Below are 16,620 nucleotides of genomic sequence, written 5' to 3' on the forward strand. Positions count from 1 at the left end.
CGACGCCTGTGCCGGCAGTGCTCGTGGGTGCCCCCTTCTTTCTTCTCTTCTTCTTTTCTTTCTTTCTTTCTTTCTTTCCTTTGTTCTTCTCTCCTCCGAGCCTCTGACGAATGATGGGGATGGGGATGGGGCGGGCGCAGGCTTGAGCAAACGAGCCCGAGCCGGGCTGTACCAAGCGAGCCCGAGCTCAATACAGGGCTCGGTATCGAGCCCGAGCCCGAGCCTGGAATTTTCTAGAACGAGTCGACCCGAGCCCGCGGAGGCTTGGGCTCGGCTCGGCTCGTTGACAACCCTAGTCGGCCAATACGGACATGGAATAGCATTAAATGTTTCAACATGTAACCAAATTGACCTGTGATGTATGGGCTGGCTCCACTACTACCTCTGGACTCGATAAGCTCGAGTGTTAATTCTTTAGGCTACGTTTGGGAGAGTTTTTGGAGGGCCAAAAAGTACTTTCTAGCTCTCCAAAATTATTTTTGAATAAAAAAAGATATTTTGTAAAAATTTCGGAAAGTTGTTTTTGCTTTTCTAGAAAGCTGAAAACAGCTTTTTGAGAGAAACTTTATTTTGGAGCTTTGCGAAAAAGCTGTTTTCAGCTTTCTAGAAAAGCAAAAACAACTTTCCGAAATTTTTACCAAATATCTTTTTTTATTCAAAATGCCCATCCCGCCGCCTCTTCCTCTTCCATCCATCCCCCTCCTCTTCCTCTCCCACCCATCCTGCTCCTCTCTCTCTCCCCCGCCGCCGCCCACGACGCCCTCCCCCTCTTCTCTCTCCTCTTTAGCTCCATTTCCCCTACCGCGGCCCCCTCTTCCTCGCCGCCACCTCCGACGCCCTCCGCCTTTTCTCCCTCCTCCTCTGCCGTTCCCTCTCCCCTGCCGTTGTCCCCGACGCCCTCCTCCTCTGTCGCTCCCTCTCCCTCGCAGCCGCTCCCAATGCCCTCTTTCTCTTCTCCATCCTCCTCTGCTGCTCCCTCTCCCCCGCCCCCGCCCCCGATGCCCTCCGCCTCTTCTTCCTCCCCTGACTGCCTCTCTCTCTCCCCCGACCTCCTCTCCCTCTCCCCCGAAGCTTCTTCTTCCGGCTTCGCCGCCCATCCTCCTTTTACTTAGTTTGTTTATCAAACACATGTTAAAGTGCCACGATACTTTAAAAATGTAGTTACCAAATCACAAGCAGCTTTTTATAAAAGCTCTACTTCACAAAGCTCTACTTCCAAAAATTTTACTGCCAATAGCTCCTCAAAAAAAGGAGCAATCAACATTCAACTGTCAGCGCCTCGAACTCAGTCCACTAGAGTTAGGGATCATTGGTTTGATACCAAGACACATTTTTTTAATCTTTTAAAGATAGGCGGAAAGGGTTGGTGAATGATGGATGGATGGGAAACGTTTTTTTTTTTATGGGAAATATGGATGGATTCCTAGTCCTTTATTTTTTCTTATTCAAAAGAACTGTTGGATGGGTGGGACTGTTGCATTGATTTATTTTATTTTAAACCATCAATCGATTATATTTTTATTTTTTTTCGATTTTACCCCTATTCAAATTGTGGACAAGGTCAGGAGAGAGAAGATCGGGTAAAAAACTTTTTCACCCGTTGTAGCTGCTGTTCTTGGAGACCATTCATCAAACACAGCTTGATGTATCGGTATAAAAACAAATGGTTATGATTGAGAGCGTGCAGTCATGTGGTGCTATATGTCCCTAAATTCAAACACCCCATGCACCTTTTCCCAAACAAAAATGCTCTGGTACATGCATCTATGAGATAGATTTTCTAACATCCATTTTAAGAAGAAAATCTAAAAGTCAAAACAGAACCGAAACTTCTACTAGTATTGAAGACCGATAATCATATAACTTAAAAATAAATAAATAATAAATAAAATTGCACCCATGAAGAGAGGCCATCATCCCACAGCCTCTCTTCTTCCTTACCAAGCTTCTCTCCATCCGTCCTCTTTCTTATAAAACCATCTCCTCCCTCCTTAAGGTCTTTCCCTTTTTTTCCAAATTTCTTTCTCCTCCTCCGAATCCCTCTCTCTTTTTCTCGATAAAAAAAATTATGGTATATATCAGGAAGCCGATGAGTATGTATTACTTAGTCATTTGTTGTATATTAATGAACATCATATTTTGGAAACCGTATATCGATTTACCTAAAGATATACATGAGATGTTGGATGACTATTTTGTTAGGTGTATATCATCTGGTTATGTATAATATATTCGTAAATATTATATTTTAGAAACAATATATCAATTTACTTGGAGTATGTATTGGGATGCTGGATGATTATTTTGCTAAGTATATATCACTTAACCATGTATTGTATATTGGTGAATATCATGTTCCGAAAATTGCATATAAATTTACTTAGAGATATGTATTAGGTTGTTGCTGAATATATATCAAAAAAAGCTTATAGTGAGTATAGGAAAGCCAACGAGTACATAATTTTCGTCCATATATAAAACACTATATTCTGCAAATTGTATATCGATTTATCTATATGCACATATTGCAATGCTAAATGATTATTTTACTAGATATCTATTATCTAGCCATCTAGTGTGTTTTGATAAATACCATATTGACTATTTTGTTGGATATGTACTATTTAAAAACTATATATATATATATTGATCAATATTATATTTTTAAAACTGTATACTAATTTATATAAAAATATTAAATAATTGCTTTGATGAATATGTATCATTAAATTATGTACTATATACTATATTTTCTTAGGCGCGCATCGGACACGAACAATCTCCAACAAGGAGAGCTACACAACCCTGTGAAATATTTTCAGGAATCTTAATTTTAATTTATATTTTTTTCTCCTTTTTCTCACGTCAGAAAGATAATAACAACACTTCGCGTGCGATTTCTAAAAAACAAACGATGCCGGAATCCACCTAATCATTTCCGTCCAAATACGTCGTTAAATTGTATTATGCTATTTTATTTTTTTAGTTTAATTTAATTTTATTTAAAAATCTTCCTGTTCGTTCCCTTAGCCTTTACCCTTTTTGGACGGCTCTCTCTCTCCGTTCTCTCTATCTCCGCACGCGCTCGAGATGGGGAACCTGGGCGAGATCGCGGCGCTCCTCCTCTTCCTCCTTTCATTTCTTCTCATCTCACCGCCGACCCACGCCTTCTACCTCCCCGGCGTTGCTCCTCGCGATTTCCAGAAGGTAATTACATTATTTTTTTTAAAATTTTTTGATCGAAATCATTATGGATCTAGCTAGGGTTCGAGGCCTAATGGCGTATTCGTACGTCTCTCAGGATCTTGGTGTTTTCTCTCTTTTTCGTTTTCTTTTCTTTGTTTCTGGGTTTGAAGAGCTTAGATTTATGGTCCGCTTCTCCGTTGAAGAGTTCGCACGCTCAGTCGATCAGCTTGTAGATGCTTGAATCTTGCTTTTTTTTTTTTCTTGAATTGTGATATTGGAACAAGATTGTTGGGTTTGATATCTCTTTTTACAGAGAGAGAAATAACGGTTCTTGATATTCTCTGTAGATCTCTAGATTTGAAGTTCAATGGAAATTTTAAGAATTTTACCAGATTTAGCTGCGGTGTGATTCCTTGTTCTTGGACACGGCATGCAATATTTGCTATAAAACGTGATGGGTTGATTTCTTTTCCTGATTAATGCAAATTAGACCAAATTAACGGTTGCCTTAGTGTAGCTTGGGCTCTGCTATTTCTGTTACACTCCGAAGTGTTCTGTTGGGTTTTCTCAGTGAGGGTGTTTTGTTGCTTAATAATTTTAATGATGCCACCTTCTTTCAGTCCTTTGGTTACTAAAGGACACTAAGTTGTAAGATGAATTTTCATTTATGGATCAGAATTATAATTAGTGAGTGAAGAATGCAATTTTGTAGGAGATGTCTTAGGCAGGGATGAATATTTTGCTATGTATGTGGTAGAATGAGGAGCAATAGTTATTAACATGATAGCATTATATAAAAAATTCTGATTATGATTTACGCTACCTTCAATATTGGTGTTCAATATGACGAGCACTTATAACTATAGTTTGGCACATCAATGCCTTCGTGAATAAATACAGCTGATTTATAAATTGTAACACAAAATCAAATAACTGAAAATATAAAGTACTGAAATTAGGGTTCAGAACATAGGACACCTGATAACTTATGATTGGTGATTTCTACAGCACTGGTTTCTATTACATTCTATATGACTTTCACTTTTCTGTATGAAATCATATGTTGTTTTCATTTTCAGAAGATAGAAATGCAAAACACCTTCTGTCAAATAATTTCAGAGCATACAAGTTAAGGTTTGTTATCTGTGTTTACATCATCAATTTAAGTTTTCTGTGCCCCTTTTTGGGCAAAGTTTTCATTTTCAGAAGATAGAAATGCAAAACACCTTCTGTCAAATAATTTCAGAGCATACAGGTTAGGGTTTGTTATCTGTGTTTACATCATCAATTTAAGTTTTCTGTGCCCACTTTTGGGTAAAGTTTATTTGTTGCATTTACAATTTCTCAGTTCTACATGGAGGAAGAATATATCTTTAAAAGGAAGAGCATTTTTAATTTTGTTAGTAATTGTTTTCTTTCCCTTCTTAGTTTTGGGTTGGATGGTTGGTAGTTATTCTACATGGGATGGTCATAAATTCTAGATAGCACAATCCTGGTTGGATGGTTGGGCTTTGTTTGGGCTTCTACCTGACAAGTCCTGGTGATTCTAGCTTCAGGCCGGCTTGCTCAGAAACCAAACTAGGCCCAGCCTGTTCTTGCCTATTGACATCCTTAATGGAATGGAGAAGAAAAGAAACAAACAGAAACAAAAAAAAGGGTGTCATCCTGGCCTGTTAACCATTTTGTTGGAAGGAGATAGCACAATCCTTCCCCTGCTGCACCAAAGAGGCACTATGGTTTGAGCTTCTAGGTCTTAATAATTTTCTGTGAGCAGCAAACTTTCTCCATTTCATTGTACAGTATTCTTATCCATGTTAACTACTTAACTGTGATAGGGCTTAATTGTTAAGGATAGGATTATAACTAAGCTTACTATTGTTTACTGTAGCCTTTTTGACTACTTTTTTTTGTAAAGAGCATATGCAAGTCTACAGTTTTGTTGTGTTCCTTTTCCTGGTTATGTCAATCATTGTCCATACATTTATTTTCTTTCTGCAAAAACCTGTCCAAAATATCACTTGCTGTTATAATCATTGGTTCCTTGGCTGTATGTGATTTTTTCGAACATTTTCAATACCTGGTGTATGATGTAGTTACATACGAGTATCGTCTGGTCACCAAAATGAAAGAGAAAAAGATAGACCTAAATGTTTTCTCCATGTCCTGCTTAGATACATCTGTTTTTGTCTCTAAAGATAACCTGGAAAATAAATTGAGGTAGATTGTTTATTCTGGATTTTCAACAGATCCAATTAATATTCATACAACTTTTCTTGAAGTATATGTTTGATATATTGCGAACACTTTCCCTCTTACTTTTTTCCCCTGGGTATCAGAATGGGTATGATTCTTTGAAGCTACGTTATCACCTTTTCATGCTTTACTACTTAACATTCTGTATTTGCACTTTTCTATTGAACTTAGTATCAGTATCATTTTGAAGTTTTCCTATGTAGTGTCTATTATTATCCTAATACAAACATTTTACGATTTTTCCTTTTTCTTCTTTCATGCAGGATGATGAGCTTCAAGTGAAAGTAAATAAACTTTCATCTACAAAGACACAACTTCCATATGATTATTACTTCTTGGATTATTGTAAGCCTCCCAAGATTATGAACAGTGCTGAAAATTTGGGGGAGGTTCTCCGTGGTGATCGCATTGAGAATTCTGTCTATGCAGTGAGTACTCACCAACTTTTTAGTCTAATAAAAAATGAAATACACCTGTAAATATGTAGTTGGAAAGTTATAAATTTGGCAAAGATCAAGTACTTTTTAAAGAGAAACTATGAAATGTTGAAAGTAACGGTTGAATCTTTTTTCACTTGCTTAACCATTTTTTGTCTCTTTGGCATGTATGACTTACAACTCAGTTTAAAATGAGAAGGGATGAGACTTGCAAAGTAGCTTGCCGCACAAAGCTTAATCAAGAAGCTGTAAAAAAATTCAAGGAGAAGATTGATGATGAGTATCGAGTGAACATGTAAGTTGTCTATATGTGTTGGCTCTTCACATATACAGTGATTAAATTTGACACTGTATTTTGTATGCTTTATGGTTATATCAATATGCGTATAGCTACAACTTTTCCCTACTGTTGCTGGTTCTATAACAAATTCATAGCTTAAATTCAAATCCCGATGTATATCAGCTTAGCCTCATTATTTGCTCTCTGTAGGATCTTGGATAACCTTCCTGTTGCAGTTCCTAGACAAAGAAGAGATGGAAGTCAAGTACCAAGTCATGAACATGGTTTTCGTGTTGGTTATAAGGTAAGCTAATTTACTTCTGTAAGAAACAAATATGGTTTTCTCTATGTTGAATTATTTGTTATTTTGTGATAGTTAACATGCATTGTATTTTGGCCAGCTCAAAGATGGTCATTATTACATAAATAACCACCTGAGTTTCAAAGTCATGTACCATAAAGACCCAGAAAGTGAGGATGCTCGTATCGTAGGTTTTGAAGTGATTCCAAGCAGGTGCGGATGCTTTTATGCTGATATATAAAATTATAATTGTATATTTATTCTAATTTATGCTATTATATGTTATTATTCTGGATTGTTTATTGCCATTTTTCTAAATTGTGTCTACTGTTTAACAGTAGAAAGGAGCAGCAGAAATGGTTAAAGATATTGTATTTTCACTTTTAGCTTGTCTACAAGAAATGACCAGTGCAAAATCAATGCAGAATCGTAATGTAATAAAATCAGAATTGTTAATCAGATATTTAAGGAGTATCAAACCAGCGATATTCATGCACTGTAAAGTGAAGTATTTTGCAAATTTGTTTTCATGCTTCTGAATGGTGGTTCTTGCATTTTCATGTGTTGTGCAAGTTTTATTTTCTCTTGATAGCTAATGTTATCTTCTAAACAATCCTTTCAAGACATGAGTGGGTTGACGGGGTCTACCTACTCAACCAGCAACCAGTCAATTGGGACAACTAACAGGTTAGGCAACATAGAAACCCTTAAAATTCAAAAACATCCAACTCAGTCATCGCTAAACCACTTGAGCCATGTGGATTGAACCAATTTTCACCTGTCCCATTAGTCAATGAAGTTAACAAACTGTACGTTATACCCTGATGGATTAAATATGTCTTTGCCCTCCCTCTTTTCCCCTCTTTCCATATGTCCAACAGCCTTGACCTCTCCTACCATCCTTTTCTCCACTTTAGACACAGGCCTTTTTATCTTTCTATCTACCATGCACCTAACTTCCCTTGTAGATTACTGCAAGGACCAATTCCTTGAAGAAGGCCCAACCAAACTTGGACTTAAATAGCCCGGGAAGCCCAAGGTTTAAAATAGCAGCCATCATATATAACAGAAATTGTAACGTTTTCGGCCCCTCTCGGGTATACTATATATAATAAAGAAAAAAAATCTAATGGCTATTAAAATAGATTGTTTAATACTACGATCGCATGTTATAGCATAAATAATAACTGATGTCTTTCATTATACTATTCGCTTAATAAGTATGTTTTTCAATTTTTTTTGCTAAAAATAGTTTTATCAACTGGAAACAATGATTTGGACAATAATATTATCATTATTTTATATTATAATATCATTATAATGGTCATTATAATAATTATTTAGTTAATATTAAATAACTTAGAATCGTAGTGGATGGGGTGAATAATAATTATTATAATGATCAAAAAGTATCTTGATAATATTTTGTTAGCCATTAATGAAACCTCAGGTGAAGCCAAATCAGCAGGAAGCCTTCATCTTACCAGGCTGCTAGGATATAACCCGTGCAATGCAAGGTTTATGATTTTTCTCCTTTTTCCTACCTTTCTTGAAATGCAATATAGCAATTTAAAAATTTTCGAATAGAAGGCTTTAATAGACAAATTTCTGTTACACATTAAGCAATGAATTTTAATAATATCTGAGTAGAAACTTCTATCTTTAATTCTTATTGTATGTTCCTTCAAGTGTATGTGATAGATAACAGAGTATCTTACTATTATCAGAATTAAATATCAATCATACCTATATAATTGATATATGTACAATTGATACTTGAAATTATTAGCTAGCTAAAATAGATAAGTATTTACTTATCTAGATTATTATTACTATATCAATTTAGATATTTGACGGGAGTTTTTGCTCTGTTATCATTAAAGTTGTTGCTTATTGTGCAATAGAACTTTGGTTATTGAAGCCTTCTATTTATTATAATTCGGGATATTGTTATACTGCATTTCAAGAACCACTGGGAAAAGGAGAACAAGTCATAACCTACACATCTTGTGGGACCGGTGTTAATGAGTAGAGGTTTTCCATGAAGGCTTGGCTTATGCAGAGTTCTTTGTTTGCTATGTAGATGCCGGTATTAATGATGGAAATTTATCAAAATTTGTTCCTTAATATGCAACAAAAATTTGGCTATTGAAGCATTATATTTATTATAATTTATAACATTGCTACGTTATATTTCAAGAACAATTGGGAAAAAGGAGAAAATATTGTATCCCATGCATAGCGCGGGTTATATGCTAGTTGTTTTGAAACATTGGTTCTAACTGCCTTCAAATGTAGGTAAAAACTTTGTATTTTATTTGTATCCTGTTTGACCCACAATTCAAGCTTTCCGATGTATTGGCAATCTTGTATCGGAAAACTGATATGATGATAAAAGTTTGACTACATATGTAAAAGATTTTTACATATTGATTTATCTAATGAAATGTATAATTCCAAATTAACTTTTTATCAAAAAAAGTAGTCATGAACCTCTTTATTATTTAATTATGTGTTTCATTAAATTTTATTCTTGGCATGACTGATTGCATGGTGTTGCATCTTAACAAACACATAACCAACAAGCCCTCTGTTTGTTGGTTGATTTACATCTCAACTGTTTCACTATCCTGAACCTTTCTTTTTCTGTCTTTAATCGTCATTTTGCTTTTTGGGTACAGTATAAAACACGAATATACTGAGTGGGATGATAAAAATCCTAAATTGTCAACATGCAATCCGAACATTAAAATCGCTCCAGGTAGTCATAGTCCGCAGGCAGTTGCTGCAGATACATATGTCATATTCACATATGATGTTACCTTTGAGGTTTGTACCCACTTTTCTAAACTCATTGTAGTTTTCCAAGTGCAATCTTACCTTTACTTTAACTATTGCAGATCAGCCAAATTAAGTGGGCATCTCGCTGGGACACTTACCTTCTCATGAATGATGATCAAATACACTGGTTTTCCATTATCAATTCTTTGATGATAGTTCTCTTTCTGTCGGGCATGGTGGCCATGATCATGATGAGAACCCTTTACAGAGATATAGCTAAATATAACCAGTTGGAGACTCAGGATGAAGCCCAGGAAGAAACCGGATGGAAATTAGTCCATGGTGATGTCTTTAGGCCACCCATCAACTCTGGACTGCTCTGTGTCTATGTGGGAACGGGGGTACAGTTCTTTGGGATGACCTTGGTCACTATGATATTCGCATTGCTAGGTTTTCTTTCTCCTTCCAACCGTGGGGGTCTAACGACTGCTATGGTTCTTTTGTGGGTTTTTATGGGTCTATTCGCCGGATACTCCTCAGCTCGGCTTTATAAAATGTTTAAAGGTACAGAGTGGAAGAAGATTACCCTAAAAACTGCATTCATGTTCCCCGGAATTGTCTTTGCCATCTTCTTTGTTCTGAATGCTTTAATCTGGGGTGAGAAATCATCTGGTGCTGTTCCTTTCGGGACCATGTTTGCTTTGGTATTCCTCTGGTTTGGTATATCAGTGCCATTGGTTTTTGTTGGTAGCTATCTAGGTTTCAAGAAGCCAGCCATTGAGGATCCAGTAAAGACCAACAAGATCCCTAGACAAATTCCTGAGCAGGCCTGGTACATGCAGCCAGCATTCTCTATTCTGATTGGAGGCATTCTTCCATTTGGTGCAGTCTTCATTGAGCTCTTCTTTATCCTGACATCCATATGGCTGAACCAGTTTTACTACATTTTTGGCTTCCTCTTCATTGTCTTCATCATTCTTCTCATAACTTGTGCTGAGATAACGATCGTGCTCTGCTACTTCCAGCTATGCAGTGAGGACTACCATTGGTGGTGGAGGGCATATTTGACTGCAGGTACTTCCGCTCTCTACCTTTTCGCTTATGCTGTCTTCTATTTCTTCACGAAGTTGGAGATAACCAAGATGGTTTCCGGTATCCTTTACTTTGGGTACATGTTGATTGTGTCTTATGCTTTCTTTGTTTTAACGGGGACAATTGGCTTTTATGCCTGTTTCTGGTTCGTCCGCAAGATATATTCATCTGTGAAAATAGACTGATGGTATGATGGCAGAGATGAGTTTGTGGTCTGGGAAGCATTTGGAAACAGATGTGGCTGGGGGATGTTTCAAGGGGACAGAAAAAGAAAGCATTTCATGCTTGCAGTTTAAAATACGAGAATTAGTAGTATTTCTAGAGTCAGTTTAGTATGTTAGTATTTCTGCTTGATTTAGAAGTGGCTTCGTTCCTGGATTGTTCTTGTATGAATTTATGCACCTTCGCAAAGAAAGATCTATATGAGAAGCTGCAGATAATGTGGGCACCTTGGCCCATGCATGTTTATTGAACATCGTTTTTAATTTTCCCCATTTTTTCTTTACATTTTAGGCGCATTTTGAGATTGTATATGTTAGTATCATTTCTCTAAAAGAGTTCAGTTGATTGATCGAAGCTGGTTCTTCCGGGCTATTGCACTTAATATGTTTTACATATCTAACTTTTAACAGATCAGCCATTGGCTGCTCTTGTCAAAGCAACCAGCCAAAGGCAGACAACAAATCAGTAACATAAGCTTATCATCGATATGCTTTAGATGCATGGGATTTCCTAGAGGGAACCCCTTTTGTTTGTTAAAAAGAGAGGGTGACATTTCTTGGTGAAATTCCATGGGTTTGGATTGTTTAATTTAACTTTTTCTTTTTTAAGCTGAAGGGGGAGTTTGGTTTGCTTTGTTAAACTGGATGGCTTATATGATTCCATCCCCTGATATCAGCATATGTAGAGGTGTCTGGCTATGTAATTGTCCTATTTAATCAGCGCAGTAATTGCCTAAGCTGCATTTTGATACTTCTCTACAACATGTGTAGCTTTGAATCCTGAAAGAAAATTCTAAAAATTTTGAACTTGGTTGGAGCATAATAATTAAGCAAGAAACTCAATTCGGTGGCAAGCAAGTCCAGGGTGTTGGACCTTTCTGTGGTGCCCCTATACTTCCCGCTAAGACCAGTTCAGGTCCGAAGGAGTAATAACATTACGCATCGACGCCAATCTTTGCCGTATCCCTCCCTGACAAGCAAACGGTGCATTATCCACTATTGTGCCCTTTATGATGGCAAATGATGTTGGTTGTTGCACCCATTTTTTAATTGTCATGATAATCTACTTAGGGCTTGTAATTTGGTGGGTAAAGATGATTCGAAAGTTGATCAATTTTTTTATTAACCAATTTATTCATGTTCTTACGCTTTTCTAATTTTTATATTGCTAATTTATTTTTTTTAGGCAGTATTTATTCATGAAATGAAAGAATAAACTTATCCATCTAAGAAGTGAGTAAATTAATTTCCCATTATTCGATAAAATAATTTTTTTATTTTATTTCTAAAATGCCCTTAGTTATATATATATATATATATATATATATATATAATATTATATTATGAGAAATATGAATAGCTTTTAGCGGTAGGAATGTAGGAGAACATCAGATTTGAAAATTAATTTTTAGTGCATAGAAGAATATGATTAAATTATTTTTGTATTTAAATAATCTTCGATAAATATTTAGCTAGAAAAATATAGATTTTTAGATGAATTTTTTATGCTCTAAAAAACCGGCCGATGGCCTCTTCTTTTATCATTACAACAATAAATAAGAGGTCATAGGAATATTCCTTTTTACAACAATAAATAACGACTTTGATTTTCCCAAGTCTTGAATGAAAAATCCTCGAGTCAAAATTATAGACTGCACCCCGAGATATAACTGTGTATATCAAGTGAAGGCAACTGTGGATGTCGTGTTTCTCCAAACTTACGCAATCCCGGCTACGGAGGGCGTATGAAGAATGAGGAAATACGAGCAACCTGGTTTGGCGGGCGTTCCCCTCTCCCCGAGATGAGCGGTTAGACTTGTTGTTTACTAAATTGACCTCGACTCTCCGGCAATCCGATGCCGCCAACAGCATTAAAGACGACGACGATGAAGCAATCTCCTCTCTCGCTGCCTCCCTCAATTCCGGCGATTAGCGCACGGGGTTTTGAACGCTCTGATGTGCTTCAAAACCCCCGAGGTACGTTCCTCCTCTTAATTCCTGCTTGTTTTCCCTACCTTTCTTGAACCATAACCATTCTACTTCCAGGTGTGTACCCCACAGATCGACTGCCTGGTTCGCGCCATCATATCTGTGCTCTCTCCGTCCATCCCTTGCAAGATCTTGCTGTCCGAGCAAAGGGGTGGCGCGGAGTTGCTGAGGGTTGGAAGTTCGATCTTCTCCAGAGATTGCTACGACCTGATTCGAGTCTGCGGTGATGTTATCGAGATATTGGAGAGTCATGGCGGTACAATTCGTTCAGTTTCTAGAATTAGTCCATCTTCATCCTCATTGGCTCATTCCTTAACTTTTTCTTGTTGGATTTTCTCGGATTCTTGATTGGCAAAAATATTTCAAGAAGTGGCGGTCTTGAGTAGATTCGAACACTAGAAGAATCGATACTTATGATTACATTAGATTTTTTTTCTTTTTTTTATAAATAAGAAGATAAATTTATTTGCTTCTTTTGTTTCCTTTTCCTACTTTTTGCCTTATTCCAAACTCAAAGCGCGGTGCTGCATTTTCATTAGGTATCTGTTTGATTTCTTTGTTTTTTTTACTTTCCTTTTATTTTTTTGTTTGCATTAGCCAGCAGGAGCATTTTTACTGGTTACTCTAACTTAGGAGGGATTGGATTCATAAGAAAAGCTTATTGGGCGTGTGGTCAGGAGGGTGGCAAATACGCAATCACTTCAACCACAAAGAAGGATCATATTCTGACCTTTTACTATGAGATTTGAAGTTTTGGTTTGCTGAAACTTGCAAAAATAATATTTTTCGCTCACCATACCTATTTAGTCCCCTTGATGCTCTTGCAGTCTTACCCTAACCGCATATATACTATACACCCTGCAGTCATTAACAAGTCTTTCTTTTCTTCTCTACATTTGCTTTTCTTTTTTAAACAAGTTTGTTATATATAAAATCAAGATTATTCGTGATTGTTGTGATGTTATACTCATTTTTTACATGGCTTTAATAATTGTATGCATCTTGTTTCTAAGCTTTTGCTTGCTTCCACCCTCCCACCATATCATTGGTTTTTTACTATTAAATGGTTGGTCTTTGAATTTAGTAGAATGTCCCTGATATAGAAGGCTTAATTTTTTTTTACTGTCATTTGTTCCTTATTCTTATTTATGGTTCAGTGATACTTTGCTTTCCAATTATACTTCTAGAGTTTCCAAGTTTGGGGTTACCAAGAGTGTGCACTATTAAAATCTTGAAGTTTTTTTAAAAAAATCAAAATATCAAATTTGACATTTCTTTTAATCTGTAGTATCACCATTTTTGGAATTTTGTCTGAGCAAAATCTTCTTTTGCCAAAAACCACAGTGCATTCCCAAACTCTAATTTATGCTATTCTATAAGCAGTCGTATCATCATATAATTAACAATGCCTTCTCCATTTATCTTCATTAGTTTATGAAGAAAATGAAGGAATACTTTGTGATAGAAGAACTGCAATTTCAAAGCCGATGTGCTTCTTGCCTAAAGAAAGACCTTCCAGTAGTCATGAAATTGCAATGAGGTAAAGTTGTGCTGAACATATTAATTCTCAAGAGTTTGGCTGTGCACTAGTCGACCAATGAATGGTTTGTCGGTTGAGCACCTTTGGATTATTGATCTTTGTGTTTTATGTGAATTTATACGACTAGGTTTTTCTGGATATTTGTATTGGTCACTTGTTATTAAGAATAGAACACGTGAGAGAGAGAGAGAGAGAGAGAGAGAGAGAGAGAGAGAGAGAGAGAGAGAGAGAGAGAGATTATTTCAACCTTGTTAAATCACAATGTAGAGCCCTTTCCCTCTCTCTATCATTTAATTTATGATATTGTGCATTGCTGGTCCAATTGAAGATTTTTTTCTAATTTCTGGCATATCTTCTGTTCCTTTTATATTGCAAAAATTAAGTGAAAGATAATTTCTCAGCTAGTTTCTTAACAATCAGACTAATGTAAACTTAGAATACTTGAAGGCCATCTTCCATCATCTGTCAGAGAAAAGTTTCCTGTGCTTCTTCCCTTTTAGTAATGTCAATCAAAAGTGATGTAACTTTTGTTTATATCCTGCTTGATGGTTATATGTCAATTAATTTTTAGAAAAAAAGCATGCCATTATAGTCGTACCCTATAAATTCGTTTATAGATGCCATGTAGCATGGCGTCATGACTTTTTCTTGCTGTTAGTCTGGCTTGCTGATTGGACTTTTTTGGTCAAGTCTTGCCTCGACATGTTTTTCTGTATTATGGTCTTTCCACTTGTACAATTGTAGTATTTATTTTTTGTAAAGAAATCTGAGGGACAGTTTTACTCTATACTAGTAGCTGCAGAAATGAATTTGGTGTTGCTGATGTATATTTTGCTTTGATTCTTTGTGCTAGATTACTTCTGTGATATCTTGACCCACTAACTTTAAAGCATGGCATTTCAGAAATATTACATGAAGCCATTCAAAGACAATTTCTTTGCTGGTGGAAAGAATTGCATGATCGGACGGCTTGTGTAAGATAATTATATGCTTCGTAACTTCTCCAACTATCTTTATAGAGACAAGGGCACTATTGCCTAGTTGGTATCTTTTGATGTGAATTCCATTTTTTTCAGAAGGTTGGTATTCACCTGTCTTCCATTAATGCTGGAAGGTATAGGGTATTGTATTGCATAGCAAGATCGTTTCTTTCTCTTTCTTTTGTTTCTGTTTCTTACCTTAAGAAGTTGACTGACTATGAGATTTCTTATTCTGTTTGCATTTTGTTCTCATATGCTTGTATATTGCTTGTACCTGCACCATGTATGTATTCCTGCATCTATGAGCTCCACAAGAATCTTTCATTGTTGGGCTTAAGCCCAATGCACCTTTCTGTTGGAGGTTCTGTTCTCAACTCTCACCTGGTTTTATATCTGTGAATGAAACTGCACATACATTAGCATGTTAGTTGATACTATATAGTGTCAAGAAGTTTCTTCTCCTTCAGAATGCTCTAATTGCTATTCCTTTTTGCTGAACTTTAAATGTTCATCTCAGTTCTAACTTATGGATTTAGACCCAATTAGATGCTCCTCTGGTTTACTGATATACTTTGTGATTGCATATCAATCTATTACTTTCCAGTCATAGACACTTTCAACAGTGATTATTACCAATATACATTCCAATTTTGTCATAATGGTTTAAATCCCGAACTAGCATATTATTACACATATCATTGTTTAATTGAGTATGTTTTTCCATTTTTATTTTATATTGTTTTTTTGGCATTAAATAACTAGGTTTATTGCTCTTGGTTTGTCTTCCTCTGCTTACCTGCAACAGTAGAAAAGATAACATGCAACAATGGAGGCAGTGAAACAGTATATATAATATTCTTTTATTTATTGAGACAGTGTGGGCATTATATGCATCTTAAATTATGTTGGCTATCTCCATTTGGAGTCCTGATTCTTTATGGTTATGTAGCTCAGGAGGTGCGTTAGTGTTGAAAAGGTGGTATACATGTTAGGATTTTCAAACTCCAAAAAACAGTATTCAAGGATACAACTGTATACATTTGGGATATGCACAATACACATTATTAGTTTATTGAAACACTAAAATAATAATTCAGCTGTTTATTAGGCACCATTATCAAACAAAAACAAATGAATCCTAATAAACCTTGAGTCAAGGTCATCTATACATCATAATTCTGCTGAATTTTAAGTCCGATCTATGTTTCTCAATGTGTTTTTAATCTACTTAAATAGAGATAAGAGAGAAAAGAGGCATTAGTTTCTTTTATATGGTTTATTTTGTTGTAGGACTCTTCATTTAAACCAAATATCATGCCTGTTTTGTTAGACCTTGAAAGTACGATCCGATCTCTATTATGTTGGCATCTGTTCTGTTAGGTGCTAGATTTTGTGTTTCTTGCTTAAAAAACTCTAGCATAACTAGAAGTGTGCTTGAGAAGAATGACATGCCATTGACCTGTTTGATTTAGTTGGTATTTTGATTGTATGAAGTTCTGCAGCATCCTGCATAGATTTTTTTTGGATGCTTCAAGTGTTTTTCGGAAGTTCTAAGATATG

At 36.1% G+C, this 16,620-nt stretch overlaps 2 protein-coding genes across 2 annotated transcripts; both read left to right on the top strand.

Annotated features, from left to right (window-relative positions):
- Nucleotides 1–3,022: 3,022 nt before the first annotated feature.
- On the top strand, nucleotides 3,023–10,906 carry LOC103702039 (transmembrane 9 superfamily member 7-like). Its single transcript, XM_017841547.3, has 7 exons — nucleotides 3,023–3,207; nucleotides 5,703–5,867; nucleotides 6,062–6,171; nucleotides 6,367–6,460; nucleotides 6,558–6,670; nucleotides 9,139–9,286; nucleotides 9,358–10,906. Exons 1-7 carry the CDS (start codon nucleotides 3,091–3,093, stop codon nucleotides 10,513–10,515), a joined length of 1,905 nt encoding a protein of 634 aa, XP_017697036.1. The 5' UTR covers nucleotides 3,023–3,090; the 3' UTR covers nucleotides 10,516–10,906.
- A 997-nt stretch (nucleotides 10,907–11,903) lies between these two features.
- On the top strand, nucleotides 11,904–15,312 carry LOC120111634. Its single transcript, XM_039129277.1, has 4 exons — nucleotides 11,904–12,528; nucleotides 12,598–12,796; nucleotides 13,972–14,080; nucleotides 14,984–15,312. Exons 1-4 carry the CDS (start codon nucleotides 12,508–12,510, stop codon nucleotides 14,994–14,996), a joined length of 342 nt encoding a protein of 113 aa, XP_038985205.1. The 5' UTR covers nucleotides 11,904–12,507; the 3' UTR covers nucleotides 14,997–15,312.
- The last annotated feature ends 1,308 nt before the right edge of the window (nucleotides 15,313–16,620 follow it).

This window comes from Phoenix dactylifera, chromosome 8, assembly GCF_009389715.1.
Source record: "Phoenix dactylifera cultivar Barhee BC4 chromosome 8, palm_55x_up_171113_PBpolish2nd_filt_p, whole genome shotgun sequence".
Taxonomy (NCBI): Eukaryota; Viridiplantae; Streptophyta; class Magnoliopsida; order Arecales; family Arecaceae; genus Phoenix; species Phoenix dactylifera.